Source organism: Amblyomma americanum, chromosome 10, assembly GCF_052857255.1.
Source record: "Amblyomma americanum isolate KBUSLIRL-KWMA chromosome 10, ASM5285725v1, whole genome shotgun sequence".
NCBI classification, from domain to species: domain Eukaryota; kingdom Metazoa; phylum Arthropoda; class Arachnida; order Ixodida; family Ixodidae; genus Amblyomma; species Amblyomma americanum.
In genome coordinates, this window is record NC_135506.1 from 102,134,603 (window position 1) to 102,161,865 (window position 27,263).

The 27,263-nt window shown below is 51.9% G+C and overlaps 2 protein-coding genes across 2 annotated transcripts in view; both read left to right on the forward strand.

Annotated features, from left to right (window-relative positions):
* LOC144108582 (piwi-like protein 1) overlaps positions 1–27,263 on the forward strand; it is a 220,560-nt gene that overhangs the window by 11,178 nt on the left and 182,119 nt on the right. The window lies entirely within an intron of this gene.
* LOC144107283 (piwi-like protein 1) lies at positions 1,198–27,142 on the forward strand. Its single transcript, XM_077640282.1, has 9 exons — positions 1,198–1,226; positions 5,707–5,768; positions 6,076–6,188; positions 7,841–8,686; positions 9,047–9,187; positions 14,414–14,642; positions 20,772–21,049; positions 21,779–22,162; positions 26,572–27,142. The coding sequence occupies exons 1-9, from the start codon at positions 1,198–1,200 to the stop codon at positions 27,022–27,024; spliced, it is 2,535 nt and encodes an 844-aa protein (XP_077496408.1). The 3' UTR covers positions 27,025–27,142.

The following is a 27,263-nucleotide window of genomic DNA, read 5'->3' on the forward strand; positions in this document are numbered from 1 at the left end:
CAATTAATACGGGCTATTCCTACTGCAAGATATCTGCGTGTTTTGCTACAGGCATGCATGCCTGTACCGCCGCACGCGATTAGACGGCAGGCACTGCCGGGCGCGCCAATCGGCATGCTGGGATCATCCGCCTCGCTCGCAAGCGCCAAAGTGATCGTACAACACCTTTCCGCCTCACGTCCGCCTGGCGGCCGAAAACTGGCGGACCGCTCGCGAAGCGGACGTGGCGGAAGGCGCTCCGAAACGATCGTACAACGGCCCTTAAGGAGCTCGTTTCGCAGGAAAGTCGGCGTTGTGGACCGTTGGCGTTGTTACACGAAACACGAAAGTCTCAACATAAATTTTTTTAGGGCACTTAAGTCTGCTTACGCGGAGATAATGCGAACGCATGGAACTTTGTACGAGAGTTTTTCCACGGCGGCAGTAGGTGTTCTGTGTTTATTTCTTGTTATTTTTTGCGATTTCTCATTTCAATTTTTGTTTATTTTTATTTATTTCTTGTCAATTTCCTTTTATTTATTGTTTTTATTTTTCATTCATTTTTTAATGTTTCTTGACCTTTTATTGTTTTATTTTCCTGATGCCATGAGTTTCAGTGTGACACGTTTCTGCGAACATCCCCGCTGGCGAATCATGAGCATATAAAGGCTTTCGCCTTAAAAAATCGCGTAGACTCTGGGAATGAAATCAAGGTCTCTCAGATTGCGAGGTGAGTACGCGCTACGAAGGCTCGTCGGTTCGAACTGATTAGAAGGCGGATTTTGTGAATGCGTTGTGATCTCTGACTTCGTGAAGTGTCGTTTTGTACTGATGCGCACATGAGTAATTATGAGTGTGCAAATTTCGAAACGGGACCCCATAAAAATCGCGGTCTTATAATGCATTTCAATTAACTGCCGTCAGCTGCTTTAACGTAGAGCCATCTCTGTTTTAGAGATGAAGTAAATGCGAATAGCTTGCACTGAGGCACGATAGGTGGTATGATGGCCGTGTTCGGATTGAGCTTGTGGAGTTCGGAGTTCCAAAGCGATTCAGGCTATGAGGGACGCCGTACTGGAGGGCTTCGGTAAATTCGCCGATCTGGGGTTCTTTAGCGTGAACTGACATCGCATCAAGGTTATGGATTTCAATTTAGGGAACCAGCAGACGAAATATTTGAAAACGTCAACTGGTCCGAACTCTGTGCCCGGTGGTAACATGACGGTTCCGCCCCTGCGCGCGGCAGAGTGGGTGCAACACATCGCGACCTTTTTTGGCTTTGCAGACGGGCAGGCAGCGGTTGTCGGACCTGTGTGCGTCATGTTTTGTGCGGGTGGCAACCATTGCGATGTCGTGGTGCTCGCACCGCCCGAGCGCCTCTGATGTAGTACGCGTCCGTGTGCTCTTGTGTTCAACGAACGCGACGCCAGCGGGGACGCAGGCCTCCATTACAGCCTTTGTATTTCACTGCAAACTTCCTCCCTTCCCTGACGGCATGGTTGAGGTGTCCACTGATATGTGAGGAAGTTACTGCGCCCTTTATTTCCTCTGAAATTGCAACGGAGATGCACAAGGGCCAATTCAGGGAGCAGCGTCACTGCAGCCCATTGCGACCTCTTTGGGCGGCGGATGGGCTTTCTTCAGAGGCCTGCTAGAGACACCGAGCCATATGTTTCATGGGCAAGGCGTTGCGCCGAACGGGCGATGGCGTTAAGTGGACTCCTTGGCAGCGCTGCAACGCACTGTCGGGTTCCGCACTTAAAGCCGACGCTTAAGCGTCCTGCAATGTTTTGTGCCGCCTTGTTAAATTTGTTTCTCACTGTTTCGCGAGCCTGTAATCTTCAATGCAGTTGTACGTTATGCCTATGTAAGCCCGGAATGTCGCGGGTGTTTGCGCGTTCTACTTTGCTAGCGTAGACGCTCCTTAACATCCGATAGTTACCGAGGTTTCCTGTTTAGTGTCTTTTCTTGTTTGTGTGTGCGCTGCGCAATATTTCTTAAAACTTTCTTTGGGCCTTGGCAGGTCAGGCAATGCTTTCTTTTCGTATGCTTCATTAATTTAATTCGGCTACCTCGTTAAAACAGACGTGGTTGGTCGTCTAGCTGTCGCTAGCGTTCTTTCATTCGAAGAGGGCTCTCCTGCCGAGTTATTCGCTACTCCGTTACGCGATCACGTGATCACCGATTGCATCCACCCCGAGCTTTGCTGTTGTGCAGCTTTGTCGTGAGGCAATGCCGCGTGCGTGAACCGCCTTTTGACGCTATGGACCTCCTTCACCCCGCGACGTCACGAAGATGCGGTGGCGCTGATGTTAGCAGCGACTTTCGCATGGTAGGCAAAACAGGTTCCGCTTGCCCGTGCCTACCGCAGCTGCCGCAGTTACCGGCGGCTGCTTCAAGCCTGTGCACTGCAGAAGCAGCATATATTCACCAGCTGCGTCACTGCTGGATCCGCGTAGTAGCATAAAAAATATTAAATTAGCCTCGATAGGTTTCTCGCGCATAAATGCCGCATTCGCAAACTGGCTAACAGGCATTGGGCCACGGTAGTAAAGCGCGAAGTCTGGGAGTCGATAGGCACTCCCACTCAATGCACTTAATAGCATGCAAGTTACTGCGTTCATTAACCTGAACTTCAGGATAGTAGGCTGATAATTGCTCAAGGAAAAAAAAGACATATGTAGCTGCACACGTACTTATCACCTTGAGCCGGAGTGCACGGGGCGCCGACAGGTTCACTCGCCCCCAAGGAATGCGTTTTTTTTTGTTAATAGCACACCATGTTTAAATGGCGCGTTTTGTGATATTCAATAGTTACTTGAAACTGTTTCTTGATATGACGACGTAATTATTTCATTCGAGTAGAAAGAAGTCTGGTAAGTTGTGTCAATCTTGCGCGGTTGCGTTGGTGTGCTTAGAATAGCGTACCTTAAGTGTGCTAAACGCCATATGCTTTTTCATTGCATCATGCATGTGTCATGTTTCATGAGGTAATACATGATCGCGAAGCTTGTTTGGAAAGAAGCAGCCGCAGGCGTGCTACTAACAGACACATGGCGAGATTGAGAGGGGACGCGGCATGAAAAGTGTTTTCGTTATTCATGTATGCGATATGTAACTAAACTTGGTGCAAATATGAAATTCCTATGCTAGTTTCAGTCATTCCTTTTATTTATAGCTATACCTGGCGCAGTTCTGGGTAATTATAATTAACACCGTCGTCAAGTCCCCCCAAGCTAGGTCTCAAATAATTGAGTAGATAGTGCGCAGTTTTTTTATGCCAGCATGTGCATAAAGCCCTGTTCTGTATGATGACGCGATTAGTTTTTCTATATGATCAGTACTTATGCATGCATAGTTACATGAAAACGTTTCTTACAAAAAATAACTAACACAATGCTGCACGTGTAGGGAAAAAAATTGAGATTTATTACGCTCCTCAACGTCTCAGGAATAGTTTGCGACAAATGGAATCATTTGATTTTCATGCGAATTACGAAGGTGAGTGATCCAGTCGCAGAAAATGTGAGAGGTCAGAAAACGAACCTTAAAGTTTATTCCCTCGTTTATGGCATCTTCGCTTTCGCTTTGGTCAAAGAAATGCGGCACTGAAATCAAAGAAATTACCTCACAATTTTTGACGACCACACTTCTAAAAAGCGTAATTTATAAATTCCCGTTACCTGGGTTTCGCGTCGTATACTGCTAGTGAAGAACTTCAAAGTGACGCTGCTCTGTAACTATACGCGTATGCATGCCGCTATCAAGTTCTTCATTTCTCTCTCTCTCTCTCTCTCTCTCTATATATATATATATATATATATATATATAAATGAAGGTAACCCCGCAGCAGCCCCTGAATCTGGCATTTCACAGTGGTGACACGGAAGACAACTTGCCGAAGTTCGTCCGTATACATGAAACAGCTTAGCGCATTAATCTAACGGCGGGAAGCTGCTTCAACTAGAAACGAAGCCTTTCTACGCTAAGATGGAGACGTGGAGCGCAGGTGTCGCCTTTGCCGTCTGTGGCAAAATGAGGATAGTCGGTACTTTTTATAGTCGCAGATCTCTGAGGCTGTGGCGCACAGTCGTTCACATTCAAAATATGTTCACGGTAACCCGCCGCGGTGGCTCAGTAGTTAAGGCGCTCGTCTACTTAGCCGGAGTTCCCGTGTTCGAAACCGACCGCAGGGGCCGTGTTTTGATAGCGGCGAAACACAAACGGCGCCCGTGTGCTATGCGATGTCAGTGCACATTAAAGATCCCCAGTTCGCGAAAAATTTCCGGAGGACCTGCACTACTGCACCTCTTTCTTATTTCACTCTCTCCTTTATCTCTTTCTTTACAGCGCAGTTCGGGTGTCTACCGAGATATGTGAGCAGTTACTGCGTCATTTTCTTTCCTGAAAACCAATTTAATTTTCACACGTTCAGATCGAGGGGCAAGAAGAATAAAACACCGTTTTATATTAACGCGACAGCGGTAAGGAGCTCGTTTCGCAGAAAAGCCGGTGTCGTCGGCGTCTTTGGCCGTGAGCGAAAAATGGCGCATCTCGGTGGACACCTGAACCTCGCTGTAAGCGAAGGGATTTTAACGTGGCAGCGTTAAGGATTGATTGATGGATTGGCTGATTGAGTGAATAATTAATTGATAAGTTGATTGACCGGTTGATCGATCGATCGATTGATTGATTGACGATCGATTTTTCTTTCTTACGGCACGATCCGGGTGTCCAGCGAGAAATGTGAGACAGGCGTCATTTCCTTTCCTTGAGAGCAATTGTTCATTTCATTTTTCCTCCCTTACAGCCCGGTTTGGGCATCCACCGAGATATGTGAGACAGATGACCTGTAGGGTTTGAAAGAAATAAGATCGTGGTGAGAGAGAAATCTACTTATGGATAAAAATGGGGGCGGTTATGGACCTAGGAGAGAGCATAGCAGGTAACAGGTGACCTTCTTCTGGTCGAGGGAGCCATTAATCTGGTCACGCACAAGGTTCCAGTGGGATGTATCGAGTCTGGCGCAGCGGGTGGCGATGGTTGTACTGAAGTAGGCGAGTTTATCAGGAAGCTTTCGATTACTTGGTTGGTTCTAGAATGCGCCTTAGTAGGCACTTACGGCGTTTCAAGGGGCGGTTGGGGTGTAGATCTCGAACAGGGTGGTAATCGTCTGCTGCTCTGTGCCTTGTTGTCGAGCGTAGCTAATGGTGGAGAGCCATGCGTCGCAATTGTTCGGGTGCTGGACTGGGCGAAAAAAGCAGTCAGCAAAAAGTATGCCAATGAGTTAATTTGATAGTTCTTTTATGACTCCGCTTGTGGGTGTCGAGAGAGAGAGAGGCATATAGTGATCACTGACAAGGCGGTTGTTAGTGTGGGTCTCCGGGTGGCTTCGCCTGTTGGTGTGGTCGATGTGATGAGGATTGTGTAATGCAATTTGGTGGTGTAAAAAGTGTAGCTTTCCCGGGCGGAAGGCAGTGACGTTGGAAGCAATGAAATCCCCTGCAGGGATTCTCATTTGGAAACCAGCTCTGCATTGAAGTGAACAGGGGATGGAAGAGTCGGTGTTTTTTTGTGTATGCGTATCGGGTGAGGGGATTTTAAAACTTAAGAAATCATAGCAGTTTATATTTTGGAGAAGGGTTGTAGTAAGCGCATCCCACTAGACATGGGCCGAGAATTGCAGGCATATACAACTGCTCACAGCGCTGGTTTTGGTGTATGTAGGTGGAAACAAGAGGGGATTCAGGAGGGAGGCTTGCACAGCCCAGTAGCCGTGGTGGGTGAGGGTGAGTGGGTGGGGGAGGATGAGGAGCCATTTGGTGAAGGGGAACATGGCTAGATTTTCAGCTGTGGTAGTTTTATTGTAGAATGTCGAACGCAGGAACCCGCTACTTTAAATCGCGGAGTCAATCTATTTATTTATTTTTTTAATATATATACCTCAAGGGCCCTTGGTGAGGGCTTTACATGAGTGGAGGGCCCAGGAGGCAGTGACCGAAGGTTGTGGGGGCACAGAGGCTAGGTATATAGTCCTGGTTAGAAGAGTGGGGCGCTTAAGAGATTAGGAGATCACTTCCCATGGCGGTGGGGCAGTCCGCAAGGGTGGTGACTATGTCTTTAAGATCGGCTACAGCCTTATTGACGTCGTCAATGCGGGAGACGAGAAGACTGACGACTTTGAGAATGTTCGCGACCATGGATTTCAGGCTGGTTATGCCTTGCGTTGGGCAGGAGATTTGTTGTTCGCATGATGCCAAACAATCTTTAAAGGCAGCACATTACTGTTCGATGCAAGTACTTGATGAAGGGTGGTTTGATGAAGTTAGCTTGGGTGGTACAAGGCAAGGGAAAGGGCTAGGATGGTAAATGACTTGGTCAGCGACGGTACGGGCTTAGCAGGTGTTAACTTGGGGAGCCCGCACTAGACCAAGGTGATGCGGGATGGCATGGTGAGACCTCAGCTGCTGTCCGTTTGTTCCGCGGCGAAGGTGTCGGCTGTGATCGGGAATGGGGTTGCGTTGACGTGATTTGCACTGGAAATCTTTCGAGTCTAGCCCAAGTTGCTGTATGAGGGAGGACGAGTGTCGGTGCCCCTTCCGATCTGTGTCCAGAGGCGGATGAGGCAGGCGATCACCTGAGTTGAGGTCCGAACGGAGATCTATGGAGTGGGGCATGGTGAATTTGTGGGTTTTTTTGCGTCAGAACGGCTGTCAGTTGCGAAGATACGGTCCAGCATTCAGTGAAGATTAATACGGTGACCATAGGCCACCTGTATACTAACTCAGTCCGCTTGCTGTGGGACAGAGCAGCTTGCATTGAAAGGGGGTGGTCCCCTCCGCAGTGGTAGCACCACGGGGTGCAGGCATGAGGCTCTTGTTCATGGAGGGTGGCTGCATAAGTGCAGCAGCACCAGAAAGTTGTTCTGAGCTTTTTAATATGCGATGCCCACACTGTAGGCATTTTTCTCGTTTTAGAGCCTTAGTTCGATATGGTTAGCAGCCATATTGCTCGCACCTATTTGTAACAGTTCAAAAGAGCAGTAGCTTTTACATCAGCGCGTATCTGAAGTAACAGTTGTACGGGTTGTTGCAGTATTCAAGATAACGTCGTTGACGCATGCCTCAAGAGGAGTATGATTTAAGACGTAAGCCTATCTTCACTCATGAGTGTCGTGACAGAAGTTGTGGACAAAAATTTTTAGCACGAACTTCAATAAGTGTTGTGGTAAATAAATGTATAAAAGCAAAGCAACAGTTCACAAGCAGTTAACATATATGCAATGAAATTTAAGTTAACAACAACACAAAAACATTAAAATAAAAACAGATAAATAAAAACAATAATTAGAAGTTACAAAAATGAAATAGTAAAAGTTAACAAAAAAGACGACGAATAATAAAAATACTGAAAAATAGAGGGAAAGTTGGTTTTTGAGGAAAGGAAATGAGGACACAAACTGCGTTGTAAGGGAAGTGATAAAGGAGGGAGTGAAATAAGAAAGGAAGCAAGAGGTGCCATGTGGACATCTCCGGAATGATTTCTGCCACCCGGGTATATTTTAACATGCACCGACATCGCACAGCACAGAGGCGCCATTTGCGTTTCGCCTTCACCAAAACGCGACCGCCCATGAGGGATCACACCAGGGTACTCCAGCTCGATAATCGCATGCCTTAACCGCTCAGCCACCACGGTGGGTGAAAAATGGAGGGAAGAAACAGAGGACAGGGGAAGGGTTTCGTAATTCCGCACTTAAGGAGACAAGTGCATTCGTTTAATTTTAAGTGTATGCGTAGTGTGAGCAGCGGCTTTGTGTGCAAAGCTCTCTCCCTCCCTCTCTCTCCGTGTTTTCGTGCAGCAGTTCCAGTTCGCACCGGCCGTCACACCTGACGAAAGTGGCGACGGCGGCCGCCCAGTGGGCCGGCGTCACCGCGACGAGTTCGCCGTCGTCGAGGCGCGGCCTGCGCACATCGACAACAAGAGGGGCACTTCGGGCAGCCCCATCAATGTTGTGGCCAACTACTTCCGGCTCATCTCCATGCCCCAGTTCTGCATTCACCAGTACCACGTGGAGTTCACACCGACGGTGGAGTCTAGTCGCATGCGGCGCGCCCTGCTGGTGGACCACATGCACATGTTCAACAAGTGCCTCGTGTTCGACGGCATGTCTGACTTGAAGTCGCCCACGCGGCTGCAGCAGGACATCACCGAGGTGTTACAGCAGCGGCGCACCGACGGCATGATCATCTGCGTCCGCTTCAAGTGGGTCCAGGAACTGGCCCCGACACACCCGGAGCTGCTGCGCCTGTTCAACACGCAGATGCGCCGCAACCTGGAGCGCCTGGACTTCGTGCAGATCAACCGGCACTTCTTCGACAGGCGCGCCGTGTCGAGCATTCCTCAGCACGGGCTCGAGCTGTGGCAGGGGCTCGTCACGGCCATTGGTCAGCACGAGTCGGGCATCATGTTGGTGACGGACACGCTGCACAAGGTGCTGCGTCGCGACAGCATCTATGACCTCATGTCTCAGATCGAGCACGTCCCGAACTACAAGCACGAGTGCGTGAAACGGGTCGCGGGCTGCATTGTCATGACGCCGTACAACAACAAGACCTACCGGGTGGACGACATCGACTGGGACCAGAACCCGGCCTGCACCTTTGATACCAAGGATGGGCCCAAGACGTACGCCGACTTCTACCGGGTACGTCGCATGTTATAGGTTCTGTGCGAAGTTGTGAATTAACTGGTGGCGTCGTCACCGTCACATCAGATAGTTCTTCCAATATACTATGCCAGGAGGGTCCATTCCGAAGAGGTCCCCGAATTTTTCCAAGTTTGTCTCTCTACCTGGCTCAGCCGCCTTTGACTGAATCGCGTTTTTTTTTCTTTGATGTCGTCTTTCTGTGCCAAACCACAGCTATCTGACATTCAGATCATTTCGTTGCCTCACAAACAGTTATCCATGTGTTGCAAAGCCCAGCGTATCTGAGAGATCGTGTGCTTAGCAGTATAGCTGCAGGTATGACCGACCCCGTCTGTCTTTGGGCGATGCCATGTGCAGAACCAGCACGAGAAGCGCATCCGCGACATGCGCCAGCCGCTGCTGGTGGTCCGTCCCACGGACAAGGATTTGCGCGCCGGCCGCACGCAGAACATCTACCTGGTGCCGGAGCTGTGTGTCCTGACGGGACTCACTGACGAGGTGGGCAGTCAGTTCGAATGAAGTGCTGTTTCTCCTTTTCTACGGCGGCCGCGGTTAATGGGCATAACTGCTGTGTTCGCGACTTGGCCGTAGACGTCCGCGCGTCCAGGGGGTTTGAGGAGGAGGCGCAGAGGAATGGGGTCATTGATCCGCCACTCGTTGAGCGTGAATACTTGAAAGTACAACGCAGTGTGGTGGGAGGTGGTGGTGGTGAAAGCATTTATTTAAAAATTGCAGAGAGGTTGTAGCCAGGAGGTTTAAAGAGGAGGCCTGAAGGGATCAGGCCTCTGACGCGCCGCTAAACGAGCGTGAATACTTGAAAATACAATGCAGTGCGTTGGGAGAGGATGAGGTGCAGCGGCAAGACACAAAAGGGCACTGCAGTGACGGCGCGGTGCGGAAAAGGGACATTGTGTTTAGTTGAACAGCGCAATAGTTGCAGCTGTGTTCTCGTGTAAGGCACCGCAAACATAAATGTTTGTCCATTTGTCATTTTACGAACCTCATGGCACTTCTAATCTGCCAGCCATAGTGCCAGGAACTCTAGACCAACAATTCCTATACGGCTCTTTGCCTTGCGTCTCTTTTGTCAGCGACAGCTGATATAGTTGTAGTTTTTTCATAAATCCCGGAATTGTACCTTGTCATCTACTTCAGCGTCAGACTTAAGAGCATAATTTAATTCAATTCGCTTGCCACGGTTGGCAGGTTGCAGAGTGGAAAGAGTGAAATCCAGCTTTCCGTATAAGCGGAGAGGGGGAGGGAAAATACGAGAGGGATGGTAGAGAAGGTGGCAAGTGATAGGTCGCTAGATCAAATCTCACTCATTCTTATGACCACAGCTGCAGTCGGATACACCTCAAGAACGAAGCGGCTTTTCCCCGTCAAAGGACCTCCTTCCAGCCAACGGCGTCGGCCGATTCTCATGACAGTGCAGTGAGCGGCGCAACAGTGCAGTGTATATAATATAGAATATATAATATAGAATATAGAATAAGTGCCACCTGTTGCTTACAGGATAAGAGGCAGGACAGCGCTCGGGACAACGGGAACATGGCTGTCGCAGTGCATTACTATCTGCCACTGCGTCATTCGCGACGTCGTCTATCGAATTTCGCTGGTTTACTCTGCTGAAGTACCAGACGTCCTGTTTGGAGTAGAGTACATCTGCTGTGAATGCTATGCTACTCCACTCTCCGCGGTGGCCTTGTGGTTAGAGCGATCGGCTACTGAGCCCTAAGACCTGGGCTCATGTCTGCGTGCTTCGATGGAAGCGAAGCACGAAAGGAGCCCAGGTACTGTGCGATGTGAGCGGACGTTAAAGAATCTCAGGTGGTCGACATAAATGCGGAGCTTAAACTCCCTCAGTTTAGAATTTACATTTTACATCGTGTCATGGACGCTTGAGGCCGTATTCCGAAGGTGTCCATGGAACGGGCAGGTCCGCTTCAGTCCGCCGCGCCGATTGGTTCGAGACCGAAAGGCGAGCGTGACGACTGCATGGCGACACCTCAAGTATTTTTCTATGCTACGTCCCATTATCGTCATATTATATTGCACTTAGTACTGCATCAATAATAGTCACTCCATCAAGGACAGAACACGCGGACGCTATTAGAACCCCAGGTGATCTAAATTATTCCGTGCCCTGTATTATGGCGTCGCTCATGGCTTGTGTTGCTGTGGGACATTGAACCCCATATACCGTACTGTACCGTTTTAGTCGGAAAACACTACTAAAATGGGTTATCCTGGAGAAAGATCTTGCGCTGTTTGTGGCTTTGTGCCATCACTGCCGACGGTGCCGCCATCGTTTACAATCCTAGCGCGCACCGCTTGGCCAATGCCCTCACCCGTAGCGCGTCGCCAGCGCACTCCGCCTGTCCGCTCACAGCGCACGACAGCCATTATGGTCGGAGTCACATGAGCAATCTCTCATGCCGTGCCGTGTCTTTTCGTGCGGTTGCATTTGAGTGGCTAGGCTTTATGCAGTTCTCCTTTCCCACGTTTATAGAATTTAGGCGAAAATTAACTGCCATTTTTATTCGCGCATGACCACATAAATTTGTTATTCTATTATAGGCCTCGAGGCTATGGACCTCCTGCATGTTTGTAAACAGACGAGGTGGCGCTGCAGTCGCTAGCGAGCTCGTGGTAGGCAAAAGGTCGGGGAGTGGCGTCGCGGATAGGTGTTGTGCGCGTGTTTTCAAGGCTTGTAGGCGCGTTTCCAGTTTCTGCGAATCATAGCATTGGTCGATGCTTCCAACTTTGTAATTTGTCGAAGTACACGAGCTCGCGTTGTCCACGTGCGGCCTATAAAGAGAAATAGCTTGACACTGTGTATTGTATATATGGTTAGTAGTAAACATGTAGAAAGCGTTCCTGCTGTTTATTTATGCGCTAGGCATTGAATAAAACAAGTTTTGACACTCTGCACTAGCCGGAATGATTTTACTTCGGGACAGTAGTGAGGGGAAGTGCTGGCGTTGTTTCGTCGGAGCAGACATGCGCTCATCGTCTGCTGACATACGTACGTGTCGCGCTGCGCGAAAAGTGGGGACAGCGTCGTGTCCCCGATCTCCTGTCTCGCTTAGCGCTGTTTTTAGCCGCATGACCACGCACCAGCCAGGCCAACTTGTCCTCTTGTTAAGCTGGTCGATTTGATGAAAAGTTTTGATTTCTAGAATTATTTTCTTTCCTAGCCCTGAAGTCTAGTTTCGTGACGAAATATTATAGCAAAATATTGAGTACAAATTAATAAATTACGCTCTTTAGAAGTGTGGTCGCCTGAAATTGTGAGGTAATTTCTTTGATTTCAGTGCCGCATTTCTTTGACCAAAGCGAAAACGAAGATGCCATAAAGGAGGGAATAAACTTTAAGGTTCGTTTTCTGACCTCTCACATTTTCTGCGACTCGATCACTCACCTTCGTAATTCGCATGAAAATCAAATGATTCCATTTGTCGCAAACTATTCCTGAGACGTTGAGGAGCGTAATAAATCTCTCGATTTTTTTCCCTACACATGCAGTATTGTGTTAGTTATTTTTTGTAAGAAACGTTTTCATGTAACTATGCATGCATAAGTACTGATCATATAGAAAAAGAACTAATCGCGTCATCATACAGAACAGGGCTTTATGCACATGCTGGCATAAAAAAACTGCGCACTATCTACTCAATTATTTGAGACCTAGCTTGGGGAGACTTGACGACGGTGTTAATTGTAATTACCCAGAACTGCACCAGGTATAGCTATATATAAAAGGAATGACTGAAACTAGCGTAGGAATTTCATATTTGCACCAAGTTTAGTTACATATCGCATGCATGAATAACGAAAACATTTTTCATGCCGCGTCCCCTCTCAATCTCGCCACGTGTCTGTTAGTAGCACGCCTGCGGCTGCTTCTTTCCAAACATGCTTCGCGATCATGTATTACCTCATGAAACATGACACATTCATGATACAATGAAAAAGCATATGGCGTTTAGCACACTTAAGGTACGTGCTATTCTAAGCACACCAACGCGACCGCGCAAGATTGACACAACTTACCAGACTTCTTTCTACTCGAATGAAATAATTACGTCGTCATATCAAGAAACAGTTTCAGGTAAATATTAAATATCACAAAACGCGCCATTTAAACATGGTGTGCTATTAACAAAAAACGCATTCCTTGGGGGCGAGTGAACCAGTCGACGCCCCATGCACTCCGGCTCAAGGTGATAAGTACGTGTGCAGCTACATGTCTTTTTTTTTCCTTGAGCAATTATCAGCCTACTATCCTGAAGTTCAGGTGAATGAACGCAGTAACTTGCATGCTATTAAGTGCATTGAGTGGCAGTGCCCATCGACTCCCAGACTTCGCGCTTTACTACCGTGGCCCAATGCCTGTTAGCCAGTTTCCGAATGCGGCATTTATGCGCGAGAAACCGATCGAGGCTAATTTAATATTTTTTATGCTACTACGCGGATCCAGCAGTGATGCAGCTGGTCAATATATGCTGCTTCTGCAGTGCACAGGCTTGAAGCAGCCGCCGGTACCTGCGGCAGCTGCGGTAGGCACGGGCAAGCGGAACCTGTTTTGCCTACCATGCGAAAGTCGCTGCTAACATCAGCGCCACCGCATCTTCGTGACGTCGCGGGGAGAAGGAGGTCCATACTAGTGCAGCTTCCAGGGCGTTTCAATCGGCACTAAATTTCCCCACTAGACGCCCGCTTATTTCTCCGCTAGGCCCCGGCCGTTTTGCTTGGAACAGGAGAAGCCCGTCTTAAGCTTCCTCGATGGCGTTTCCACAGTGACAGAGGCAACAGTGTCGCTATCGGACCACGCTATAGTGCCGCCTAAAATGCACTATCTGTCTCTAAGCTTGAAAAGGTGACAGTTTCTACAGTTCTTTTCCACTGTAAACGGTTACGAGCACTTCTCAGGCGTTATCTTCGATGGTGGGAAGCATTCGGAACTTCGCTCCGAATACTTCCCACCGTTGAAGAGCATTCGGAAGCATCGGAGCGAATCAAATGCTTCGCTCCAATTGCTTACCACAGTCTCGGTCTAAAGAGATCGCTCTCCGAGCGTGTCAGCAGCTTCAAACGTGCTATAGTATACGCAGTAACCGTATCGGCATAATACCCGTGAAGCTTGCTTCTTTGCGATGCGCGGCGTACTCGTGGGTGTGCTATGAGATACTCCTTCAGCCCTTTACGGGATCGGCACGCATTAACCGAAATGTTTGCGATAAGCCACTACGCTGTAAGCGGGCATCAGGATATGAGGCTGAATGGGAACGGAGGCAGGGTACTTCATGCTGCAACTTTTTAAGCAGCGAGTATGCCTTGAGCGGGCTTGGCGTGGTTTTACTGCATTACAATACAAGCGCTGCAAATGTTTAAGACATACTAAAAATCTGAATTTTACATCGAAAGGTTGGAAAGCAGAAATGGTGGTTTGTGGTTCTGCTTCTTATATTGTTTTTGTTTGAATTGATTTGAAGGTGCTGCAAACGTTTGTGGAGCAACGGGCTCGTGGATGGGAGGGCATCAGCATCTTTTACCGTTCTTTGGTTTAAGGCATGCCAATATGAATTTACGCACTTGGTGGGCACTTAATGCATAGCCCGCTAGGTGTCGTGGTCGCCAATAGCACATGTGCTCCTACAAAGTCCCGTAAGGTGGTTTAGCACATAATGTGTATACGGGCCTTCGGGTACGCTCATGGAGCGCATCAACAACAACGAGGCCATCCGCAATGATATGGACAACTGGGGTATCCGGTTCGACGACTCGCTCGTCACAATCGACGCCCGCGTGCTGCCGCCCGAGAAGGTGATGCAGGGCAGCAACGCGTACCGCTACAGCGCGGCCACGGCCGACTTCTCGCGCGAGACGCGCGACCGGCTGCTGCACGTGGCCGTCGCTGTCGATTCGTGGATCGTCCTCTGCCACCGGGGTTTTTAGCTCTCTGCTCCTTCGGACGCTGGGCCTAAGGCTTCGCGGCGTTGCGGGGTCTCCCCATGGAGGCCACAGACACCGTGAACGAGCGAAGGCCTGTGTTTGGCGGTGACAATCAGCAACGCAGGGCAGGCCGCTCTCGCTCACGATCACGGAGACGAACGCCGTCCAGAGGAAGGTCGTCCAGCACCATTCGGCGAATGCAGGCCGAGATCGCTGATCTGCGGGACACGGTGAGGTGCCTGACGGCGGCGCTCATCACCACCTCGGAGAACCTCGAGTCCGTCATCGGGACCTTGGACGTGTCGCCGGCGGACCCACGCGTTCTAGCCTTGCGGGACGCCATGGCGCTCGCTCACCAGACGCAGAACTCCATGGCGGCTCCCTCCCCGCCATTGCCGGCCACCCCTGCGCTTCCTGCCGCCATTGCTGCTCCTGGGGAACCAGCTGTGATGCCCTCTCCCCCTGATGCTGCTGCTGCGGGCTCACCGCGGACACCTGCAGCCGAGGAGAGCATGTGCACCCCAATGGACGAGTCTGCTCTCCGGAAACGGCGACGCTCAACGGGGTCCGAGGAGGAGAGGGACCCGGAAACCAAAAGGGACATCGCGGTGGCCAAGCGGGAAGCTCGAAGGACCCCCACCGTCACTGCTCCCTCTCCCTCCACACTCGAAGGAGCAGGGCCTTCCCAGCAGGAGCCCCATGGAGCCCACCTCCAGCCTGCTGTTGATGCTGCTGCTGTTGCTGGTGGGGCGACGGCGTCCGGAAGAAAAACGGGTGCGACCTCACCAAATCCCGCCGCACGAGACCAGGCTGCGGCTGGGGCTTCGTCTGCTGGCACCGAGCCCGCCCAACTCCGCGGCGCGCCGCGGCAATGCCCCGCAGGCAGCGGCGACGCTGATGCTGGGGCCAGCCTGGTCCCGTGGCGCATTATCACTACCAAGGCGCAGCGGCGTCGGAGAGCTGCCCTGGAGCGAGCCGCGGCTGCCGTGGAGGTCCCGTCCAGCCTGGTGGGGACGGTGCTGTTTCGGCCGGCGAACCGGGGCACCGCCTTCACCAGGGAACAGGGCTGGGAGTTGGCCGAGGAGATCGGATCCCGCCCGGGCGTCCTCGCCGTCCGGGTAAACATGCGGCGGAATGTGGTGGCAGTGGACGCGGGGAGCAGCGATGCTCTCCAGGCCCTGCTAGCCACGGCCGTCATCCGCGGCGTGCCGGTCTGCGCCAAGGAGCCTCCTCCTCGGAATCAAAGCTCCGGCCTGGTCTTCGGTGTGGACGGGCGCAGGACGGCGGAGGAGCTGCTAGCGGCGGCGGAGTCAACGGTACCGATGGTGTCGGCGTCTCTGTCGGGCAGCACACTAGCTCTCCGTTTTGCGGCGCCGACACCCCCGGCGTTCATCACCATATTCAAGCGCAGGCTCGCGGTCCGCCCCTGCCGTCCCCGGCCGCTCCAGTGTGCCAAGTGCGCCAGCCTGGGGCATGCCACTGAGGTGTGTCGTGCTCCTGCCCGATGCACGCGCTGCGGCGGGCCACACGAGCCTGGTACCTGCGCGAGCAAGCCCCGCTGCATTAACTGCGGGGGGCGGCACGCAGCCATTGACCCAGCGTGCCCGCACTGGCAGCGAGAGCGTCACGTGGCCACTTTAATGGCCACATCCATGGCCCCGATGTCCAGGCGGGTTGTCCGAGCCGTCGTCCAGGCTGAGACAGCGGCCCCAGCCCAGCAACATCAGCAGACGCCGCGCGCTCTTTCTTATGCGCAGGTCGTCAGGGGAACACCCCAGCAGCAGCAGCAGCAGCAGCAGACACAGAAGCAACGGCAGCGCCGGCAGCGGCAGCGGCGATCCGGTTGCCCGGCGTCCCGTGCAGCGCGGCCTGAGCCTGCGGCCGCTTCTCACGGCCAGCCCCCTGACGCACGGGACGCGGAGATCGCGCGCCTAAAGCTGGCGTTGCGCGCCCTCAGCGCACTTTTCCCGGAGGGCACCGATGGACACCGGGCTTGCTTAGAAGCAGCGGGTGCTCCCGCACAGATAAGCCAGCATGATGGCTAGCCGCCGGACTCCCTCCCGCATACCATCCATCCTGCAGTGGAACGTGCGCTCACTTGCGGCGCGGTACGCCGAAATGCGAGTTCGCATCGCACAGGACTCGCCGGAAGTTATCGCGCTGCAGGAGACGTACGTACGTTCACATGACGGGGAGCCCCAGATGCGGCTACCTGGCTACATTGGCTACCACTCAGCCACCACGTGCGAGGAACCCACCTGTGCTGCAGTGCCCTGTTGTGTCACATCTCATCGCCCCGGGAAATCAAGGTGCGCGATATACGTGCGGCAGGACGTCCAGCACACCCTCGTCGGCTCGGCGGCGGCGACATCTGATGCCCAGGAGTGCGTGGTGGTGACAGTGCGCGTCGGTGGTGTTGACACGTCGGTGGCCAGTGTTTATGTGCGTCCAGCTGTCGCGTGGAACGCGCTGTGTTTTCGTGCTGTGTCTTCGTGCTGTGCCCCGCGCCAAATCATCTGTGGTGATTTTAACGCCCACCATAGTGCGTGGGGCAGTGCGCGCCACTCCGCGCGGGGAGACGACCTGCACGACGCAGCAACGCAGCTGGGACTCACCCCCTTGAACACCGGCGAGCCCACCTTTCGACGACGCGGAACAACCGGCTCCTGCATCGACGTTGCCTTCGCATCCAGAGGCATCGAGGCGACATGGCGCCGATCACCATCTCTCTGGGGCTCGGATCATTACTCCATCCTAATTGAACCCACTGCGATGGAGGCGCGCCCCAAACGTGCCTACTCCATTACCAACTGGAGTGCGTTCAGGCGGGCGGTCGACGAGGCGGCGGCCACTGGCGCAGATTTCTTTTCAAGTCTAGTCCGAAGCGCTCTCGCAGCCACCCAACGAGCAGAGGTAAGGGCAGGGCAGCCCACACCTGATATGAAGCTGCTCAATCTGCGCGAGAAGAGAGATCGCGCAGAGCGACGGGCGCGACGGACTGACAGAGCCGCCGACTGGACTGTCTACAACCGCTTGGACGCAGCAGCGCGCCGCCACGCCAACAAGCTATACCGCCGGCAGTGGGCTTCACTATGCCAAAGGATGGAGGAAGATGTCAGCTCGCGGAGGCTGTTTGACACCCTGCGGCGCATCACCGAACCACAGGCAAACCGTCAACCGCTGGCCGCCCTCGCAATCTCCAGCGGGCTCAGCTTTGTAGAATTGGCAGAGCGGTTTGCCGATCGGTTCGCGCCGCCCAGCCCCGCAAACGCCGCTAACATAGCTGCTCCTGAGAGCCCCAGAAGCGACGCCAGTCCCTCGCCCGTCGCCTCGGAAGGTCCATGTGATGCGCCGTTCACCGCGGCGGAATTGAACAATGCGCTGCAGCGCTGCCGCCGCCGCTCGGCGCCCGGACCGGACGGGGTGACATACCAAATGCTGCGAAACCTGGATGCGCAGCAACGACAGATCCTCCTGCAGCAGATCAACCTGGTGTGGGAACGCGGGGAGCTTCCGGAGGATTGGCGAACCGCGGTCGTTTGTCCCATCCGAAAGGCAGGGCGCCCACCTACGGAGCTGAGCGGATACCGGCCAGTGGCATTAACATCGGCGGCAGGTAAGCTCATGGAGCATATGGCGTTGCAGCGTCTGAACGAGCGGGCTGCGGAGGCTGATTTGTTTGACGAGCGGCAGACGGGTTTCCGTGGGATGCGGTGCACGGCTGATTCTATATCGGACGTTGTTACAGCGCTGGAGCATGCCAGGGCAGCAGGCCAGGTTGCGCTGCTGCTGCTACTGGACGTCTCGGGCGCTTTTGACAACGTTCACCGCGCACCAATTCTCGCGGTGCTTGAGGGGGCCGGTGTGAGCGGGCGCCTTTTGCGATACGTTCATGGCTTCCTGAGCGGGCGCACCATGCGCGTACGAGTAGGGGGTAAGCTCTCCAAGCCTCGCCCGGTCGACATGGGCGTGCCGCAGGGCTCTGTCCTATCACCATTTCTGTTTAATGTGGCCATGTCGGTGGTGCCGGCCTCCCTCCCCACGAGCGGGCGACACCATGTGTACATGTCCATATATGCAGACGACATAGCTCTGTGGTGCCGGGGACCACCGGGCGAGGCGTTCCGCGTGCGGGGGTGCCTTCAGGGAGCCCTGACCGCAATCGATGCCAGATTGCGCGGCCTTGGTCTGTCACTGAGCGCGGACAAATCGGTGGCCATGGCCTGCGTTTCGCGCTCGCGCGCGCACCTTGCGCCACTGTCACTGGACGGGACTCCGATTCCTTGGCGTAAATCGGTGCGGTACCTTGGCCTGGACATCGACTGGCGCCTTTCCTTCCGCCCCGCGGCGACCAAGGCCTGTCTGCAGATGAAGAGGATCACCGCCGCCGTGCACAAGCTCACCGCTCGAGGCCAGGGCATCTCCCAGCAAGCCGCGCTGCGTCTATACAATGCCGCAGCTTTGGGGGCGGTGCTCTATGCGCTGCCGCTCGTCACGGTGCGCAAGCCGTGCTGGAAGAAGCTCGAGCTTCAGCACCGCAAGTCCCTGCGCGTGTGCCTAGGCCTGCCCAAAAACTCGCAGTGCGCCGCAACGTTGGCCGAGGCAGGAGCGTGGCCCCTTGAGCTCCAAGCAGCGCGCAGGGCACTGAATCACATCGACCGGCTTCACCGCGCACCGGACGGCGGCTCGCTGCTGCAGCGTATGCGCTCGCACCCGCGCTCACGAATGGGCGCGGCGCTGCTCGAGTATGAGCAATTGACCCAAGGCCCATTCCCCTACGGCTCCTGTGCGCCCTGGCCTGCTGCCTCGGAGGTACAGCGAGAGATCGTCGGCATCGCGGGAAAGCGGAGCACACCCCTCTGCGCTGTGCAGCAGCTGGCCAGAGCCGTCATACACGAGGAGCTCCAGGACCATCTCCTCGTGTACACCGACGGCTCAGTGGCCCGCGACAGCTGCTCCCTTGCTGCGGCGGCCACCATCCCCGCCCTGCGACTGCACAGCCAGCAACACGCAACCTTCCTGGGCTCCTCCACCACGGCGGAGTTGATGGGGATCCGGCTCGGGCTGGACCTGCTGCTCACCCTCGGCCCTCCGCCGCCCAGGAGTGCTCTGCTGTGCGACTCCCGCGCCGCCCTCAGCCGCCTGCAATCTAACGGCCGCGGTACCCCACTAGTGCGGGAAATTCGCTCGCGCATCGAGCGCCTCGCGCAGAGAGGCTGTGCCGTGCGTGCACAGTGGGTGCCCGGTCACTGCGGCATCGCCGGCAACGAAGAAGCTGACGACCTCGCGACCGCTGCACACCAACTACCTGCCAGCGATCTGCCCCTTGCGCTGGAGGACGTGCGTGCGGTAATTCACGACCATCTCCGAAAGCAGCACCCCGACCCACGCATCGCGGGAGGTGAGCGCATCGACAGTGTCACCGGCTGTCGCGCACTTACACGGTCGCAACGTGCAATGATCCTCCGCGCGCGCATCGGCTGCGTGTGGCCCGGGGAACGACGGGTGCGTCACGGAATCGCGACGAGTGATGTGTGTGACGGATGCGGTGCAGTGGAAACACTAGAACATCTGCTCCTTCGCTGCTCCGCGTTCGCCGATGCTCGTCGCGATATGCTCGCGGCCTATAGGGCGCAGGGCATACTACCAGACTCCATCAAGACGCTATTGTGGCCGCAGGGCAGTGCGCGCACTCGTGAGCGAACTTTGGTGAGCCTCTGTGCATTCCTCGAACACACGGGCTTGACGTCCCGTCTGTTCTCCGTCAGGTAGTTACACGCAGTGACCGAACGCTCCGCGAGTTCTACCTAGAACGATTAATAACTGGACGCCCCACTCCAGTTGTAACCTACACAGTGCTGTGCGCGTGTGTGATTTAATTTCTCTAAACTGAACTAATCACGCGCACAACCTGGACACATTACTTATTGTGTAAATAGTTTGTACATATTACTTCTCCCCCTGTCCTCTACTCCTGTCCCCTCACCTCTTTCATTTCATTTCTCCATTCTGCCTGCTGTCCTTTATTTCCGCTGCCCCAGCTCAGGTGCTTCAGTATCGATGGCAGATGCCGGGGCAAGCAAAAATCTTTTCCTTCCTTTTTACTATTATTTTTAATAAAACCACTACCACCACCACCTCTGCCACCGGCGCGAGGAGGCCAACGTGACGGAGTTCGTGCGCACCCTGATGTCCATGTGCCCGCCCATGGGCGTCAAGATCGCGCAATCGCGCCTGGTGCTGCTGGACGATGACCGGCCCTCAGGCTTCGTACAAGGCCTCAACCAGCTTGCAAGAAGGGGCAATATTCAGCTGGCTATGATCGTGCTTCCCAACAACCGGAAGGACCGCTACGACCTGATCAAGAAGGAGGCCTGCGTTGACCTCGGCCTCCACACGCAGGTAGGCCGAGGCTATTGTTCTTTGCCGCCCGAAGCGGGTAGCAAGATCCAGTAAAAATTCTGGATTTACTTTTCAAGACTTCTCCTGACTCTGTTCTTGCGATGCTCACAAGATGGCCATTGTACAGGGGGCCTGCGGCTTCGTCAAGCTGTGCTCATTACAGCTTTTTCTGTAGACCAACAGCATCATGTATGTTGCGTTTGATGCAAACAAGCATTATTATTATTATTATCAGTTGGAATGAGTGTTCCCTTTGCCCTTTGTCTGCAAAATAGGGGAAATGTATGGTGTGCTGTGATGTTGTGTGCTTTCCAGGACTCAAATAATTTAGAATTACCTCATTTCAGTTATTGTTCAGTTGGTTTCGTTTGTATAATTGGAGGCTCCAGTTCATAACTGGCGAGAATGCTGTGCGCAAAGAGAATAATCACTTCATTTGACGTGGTGAGCACCGAGCAATTCTCATGTCAGGAGCATCACTGTCTAGTTGGTCGTACTGTAATGTATATTGCTGTCAAGATTAGCTGCTGCCTTTTTTCCCAGCACTGTAAACACATACGCCAAGAGCGACGCGAGGGCTGTCTAGGTGTGAAAGTTGGTCGACGTGTATGTAAGTGTTAACGTAGCAAGGAGCTGTAGGGTCAGATGAGGCAAGTAGACTCAGGAAAGCAAAGTCATGGCTAACGCAGTACAGTGCATAATGGTGATGATGACCCTCATTGTTTCCAGGTGATCCTTGCCCGCACCATCGGCAACCGCAACACCATCCGCTCTGTGGCCACCAAGGTGGCGGTGCAGCTGAACTGCAAGCTGGGCGGCGAGGCCTGGTGCCTGGAGATCCCGCTGGTCAGCACCATGGTTATCGGCTACGACACCTACCCGGATTCGAGCACGCCCAATCGCTCTGCGGGCGCATTCGTGGCCAGCATGAATAAGAGCCTGACGCGCTGGTACCAGCGCGTCTCCTTCTACGACACCCACGAGGGGCTGGGCAAATCGCTCGCCTCGCTGCTGCGCGACGCACTGCGCCAGTACTCGCAGTGCAACGACGGCGCCTCGCCCGACCGCATCATCTTCTTCCGCGACGGGGTGTCCGACGGACAGATCCCACAGGTGAGCATTTCTGGTGGTACTCTGTTTACCTGCAGTTTTAACGCGATAGCGTCAGAGGCCTCGTTACCCAGAACACCCGGCGTTGGCATTGTGAATGAAAAAATTCTCCGCCAACGCTTCCCCAGTGTTCGACTTCACAGTGCTAGCTACGGGAGCTTCGTATTTGCAACGGTGTGCTCAGCAAACATGAGCAAGAGTAAATGCGAATGTTCGAGAATGTTTCCTTTCCAGAAACATCCCTTCTAAGACACAAGCAGCGCCATCTACATCATGGATTTTGCACTTCTATTGCAATTTACAGACAGGTTCGCTATATCCGGTATATTTTCTCGTTATGTCAGGTAATGAATGTTATAAACGTGTGCAGCACAACAGGACTAATCGTTTGACACCAACCGGAACCCCCTCCTACGGGCGGTTCGGCCGCAATGGCCGCCTGAACACCCTCAGAATGTACGGTTTGGGTTGGGAAGGTCGTTGGTGCGAATCTCTCGCATATTTTCGGCTTCATCTCAATTAGCAGTTTTATCCTCTCGAATATGTCGCATCATTTGGCACTGCACTAGGAGGGGTATGAGGTGGCCCATGGTTCTATTAATGTACAGAATGACCTTCTGCACATATGGGAATCAACCTTTTATGCTGTCACGTCATATTGTTAAGGCAGAGCCTAAATGTTCTCAAAATTTGTACTGTGACCATAGAACTGTATTGTTAATTCTTGGCTTTACGAATGCTCATTTTTTCTAGTTTTTTCCCAACCTTCCTGGACCATTCGAGCTCTGCAGTATTATTTAAATAAAATCAAATAATGTAAGTGCATGTGGATTGTAATGCAGGTTCGTAGTGCAGGCATTTTGCGCTGTTACTGTAGTGGTGGCGAACATACGAAATTTCCGGAGGCCTTCATTACGGTGTCCCTCATAGCCAAAGTCCCTTTGTGACGTTAAACCCATATAACCCATTAACCATAAATATCCAAATACAAGCGAATAAGTTTTACAGGTAAGCTGCTTAGCTAAATTGTAATCTATTGCTACATAACTATTGTGGTTATTAAGATAGTCTCAATGAGATATGTAGCTGGCTGATGCTAATGCCATCCCTCAAAAAATTCAAATATAGTTTCTGTCGACTTTCAGTAGAAATACATCGAGACTCTATTACTGTTCTTGGCAGGGGATGCCAGTTCTCAAGAGTTTCCAACATTTACTGGTCGAGAGGCATGCCCACCTTTCTCTTTGCAGCTTTTAGAAAAAAGGAATTTTGAAGACGTGATTATGGCCTGGTATATGGCACTGTGTAGCTTCGAAAACTGCGTGGCTTGGATGATGCAGGCGTCGCCTCATCTTATCTCTCCCACCTGGACGGACCGTTGAAGGTCGCAGAAAGAATTTTTCTAACCATCTTTCTAGATAATAACATGGTGTACCTGTTTTTTGGCGTTCGTCATCAGTGAAAATAAATAAATGGGCGCGAGGATTCATTACATCCTGGCAAGCATTTTGCGGGTGCTAAAACGTCATAGCGAGACAGACTTCGTCATTTTTGCCCTCTCATACTGCAAGGTATTGATAAGTGTTTGCTAATGCGTGTTTCGTAGCTGGGAAGAAAACACATTTTAGAGGGATCAGTTGGATTCATGCAGAGGAAATATTACAGCATTTTTCTTCGCCTCACCATTCTATTGCAGTTTTCATTTTATTCTAATTATATTTCTATTCCAATTCTGAGTCCATTGTCTTCCACTACCCAGTCTACTCCACTTCTTTTCTATTCAAAATCTGAGATTGTGGCAATTCATCATACCACTACCAGAGCAGTGCGGTAGTGGTTATGCGATATCCCTTACAAAAATGGTCTATAGATAGTCTATAAACTTGTTATAGACTCTATTGCCTTCCTATAGATATTTCTTTGTCTATTCATAGTCTATAGAATGTCTACAGACAAAAGTCAACTAAAAGTGTATGGCCATAAATTTATAGAATGTGTATAGACTGCCTATAGGATTAGTATTGCCTACAGACTTCTCTCTAGCATTTGTCCATAGACACTGTATTGACTGTCTAAAGAAATTTTTGTAAGGGATACCTCTGCACAGGAAGGTGTCCATTTCAAACAGAGCCACCGGTGGGCCTCTGAAAACCATGTTGTTCTTCCCGAGCTGTGCGAGAAGGAATGGATCCAGGAAGCTTCAATTTCGCACACATCGTTCCCTGGGAGGCTATATATTCTGAGCATGGGCCTCATCCTCATTCATCCACCCACGTCTGGCTTCTCTCCCCTGCAAGAGGACAGTTGACAGGTGGAGGGTGAGGAGAGGGAAGTCCCTTTAAGGCGGGTGCTTCGCGTAGACGTTGCTGGCGAGTTTCCGCCTTCATGGTCCATTTAATGCTATCACATCAAAAAATTGAACCGGACGCTTAAACTTCGCATTAACGGTATAATGCGATAGCGGAGTGGGTTAGGTTTTCCATTCTTAGCAGTTTGACACCTTTGAACGTATTTTTATATTTTTCTCAATTGTTTCAGCTAAATAATTTCTCAATTACCCCCTAAATTGTCTTAAATAGCATTGTCAAGCATTGACATATCATTCTGAGAATTCTGACATCTTCAAACACCGCTTTTTACGTTTTTTCTTTTCTTTAATATGTCAATTTTTCAATTAAATTCAGTTATTTCCTTACCTCGGCATCGCCCATCCCACTCCAATGAATCCTCAATCACTAGAACCGCAGATTAGCATAAGAGGATTTTTTACGCAGCCCCGATTATAAAACGCTGGTTCGAATTCCTGCCGCGAGCCAGAATCGAACTTAGTAAGTTTATACTGCGCGAAACGCTGAATCATAAGAGAGAATCCGGAACATTCTGCGGAAAACGCATGGCATGGTAAGATTTGTTTTACGCAACCCCCATTATTTCCGACACGGGGGGCCGAATACGACAACGGCTTTTCGACTGAACGGGATGTATACTCAATCGCCTATAAACATTTGGCACTGAGGGTATCAAAGCTGCATGAAGGCTGCGAGATACGGTGTAGTGGAGGGCAGGTTGATAATTTAGACCACCGGTGGCTAATTAATTTTTACAAGCTGTTCTTTAACTTCCATTTATATTGTAGACTACACGGGTATTTTTACATTTCGTGTCCGCTAGAGATGATGCGGCCTCCATGTTGGAAGTTTGATCCAGCAGGAAACTGCAGTAGTGGACCACGCTTAACTTTTTGCCGAGGCGTTGTAGTGATTACAGAAAGATTTTATTCCACAGTAAACTTAGATTTTCTTCCGAGAACGGTAACTTTTTATCGGAAGGCAGGCTGAATTTCGGAGTAATAGAATAGGATTAGCAATCAAGAGACTGGAGCTCTGAGCATCTGGCATGTACGTACGCACTGATTTGATTCCCGGGAGTTCCGAATAGCATGAGGAAATGTGCGGATATTGGAAGCATTGCAGATGGCACCTGCGTGAGTGGTCGATTTTCCATGAGGATGTCATCATGGCTAGAAAGTATGTGACAGGCATGCACGTCTTGCTCTGGACCAAACTCGCGGCAATACAGTGCGGTAATCGAAAGTTTAAGCATACTGTTTTTTGGTGGTTTCCACATGAGGTGACGGGGGCTGTGTGATGATGTGCAGCATGAAAATTCGATGTTGGAAGCCCGAGCAAGTGGCGACAAGCAGATTAGACTTGCGCGCGGGCTTCCACCATGTTCCATCAATATACACCAACACGGCTGCCACTGGGGCTTGGGTGAAAGCTCCTGGTGAAGCTCCTGGTCACTATATGCTATCACGGCAACGTTCGAACGAATTGAGTTATAAGTAAAACAATGTTTGCGTTAGATTGAGCATCAAAAAATCTCGCAGGGGAAATCATGAGGTGCATGTGCGGTAATTTATTAGAGCCAAAAATGTCCCGAAAGTGGGCTGGGCTGGAGCAAAAGTGGCGCAAAATTTGAAAACACCGCAAGTAGGCGGAGCTAAAGCGTGCCGACAAATCTGAAAAAGCAGAAGTGAAGACGGAGCAAAGCCTGGTGCCATATTTTAAAACGAAGCATGGCGCCAAGTTATTAACTGAAAATGGGCAATGATGGTACTTAATTTAAGCAAAGAGGGGCGAGGAGGCCTCAATGCTTACGCATTCCTTCAATGCGGGCGCCACAGTAATCTCACAATTTTTTTTACTATGATATAAATTGGTCTCACAATTCTCCGTATTTCAGTCCTTCACATTTAACCTTATGTCACCTCTCTGCCTTTGAGCCACCAATCGTCCAACCACTCTTTGGTAACTTCAATGCCCTCTGCTTTCAGCAGAAATACACTGGCAGGTGATGCTGGTGGCGGCAGCGGGCGCGACTGAAGCGTGTCTCTGTTGCGCGCGGCGCAGGTGAAGGTGTGGGAGATCGATCAGATCCTGGCCTCGCTGCAAGCGCTCTTCCCGGGCGTGGAGCACAAGCTGGCCTTCGTGGTGGTGACCAAGCACATCTCGACGCGCTTCTTCGTGTCGGGTCGTGACCACGTGACCAACCCACCACCGGGCACCGTGGTCGACAGCGAGGTGACGCGCCCCGAGCGCTACGACTTCTTCTTGGTGTCGCAGAGCGTGCGCCAGGGGACCGTGGCCCCGACGCACTACAACGTCATCTATGACACGACGGGCCTCAAGCCGGACCACATGCAGCGCCTGGCCTACAAGCTGACCCACTTGTACTTCAACTGGCCGGGCACTATCCGCGTGCCGGCCCCGTGCCAGTACGCTCACAAGCTGGCCTTCCTCGCGGGCCAGTCGCTGCACGCGGAGCGCAACCCGCGCCTCTCCTCCACCCTCTTTTACCTCTAAGCTGCTGGCGTTCAGGGTTTGCCGACGTTGGCTGGTGTGAGGAAGGTGGGAGAAGGCTTGAGGCCTTCTTGAGCGATGCTTTATTTTTTTCGCGTTTTATTTCTCGATACATTTTTGTTTGAGCCCATGGGCTGTTTTTCTATAATAAACAGATACTGGTTCAAGACAATCTGTTGTCATTCTACCGTGATGTTGTTGAGCTAAATGGCATGTGCTGCCCATACATACACCCATCACGG

Excerpts from the sequence above, each read along its gene's own strand:
- LOC144107283 (XM_077640282.1), top strand. The coding sequence starts at position 1,198 with ATGACGGTTCCGCCCCTGCGCGCGGCAGA. Across the intron at positions 9,188-14,413 it reads TGACGGGACTCACTGACGAG|CGCATCAACAACAACGAGGC; the intron begins GTGGGCAGTCAG and ends ACGCTCATGGAG. Across the intron at positions 14,643-20,771 it reads GATCGTCCTCTGCCACCGGG|ACTACCACCACCACCTCTGC; the intron begins GTTTTTAGCTCT and ends TTTAATAAAACC.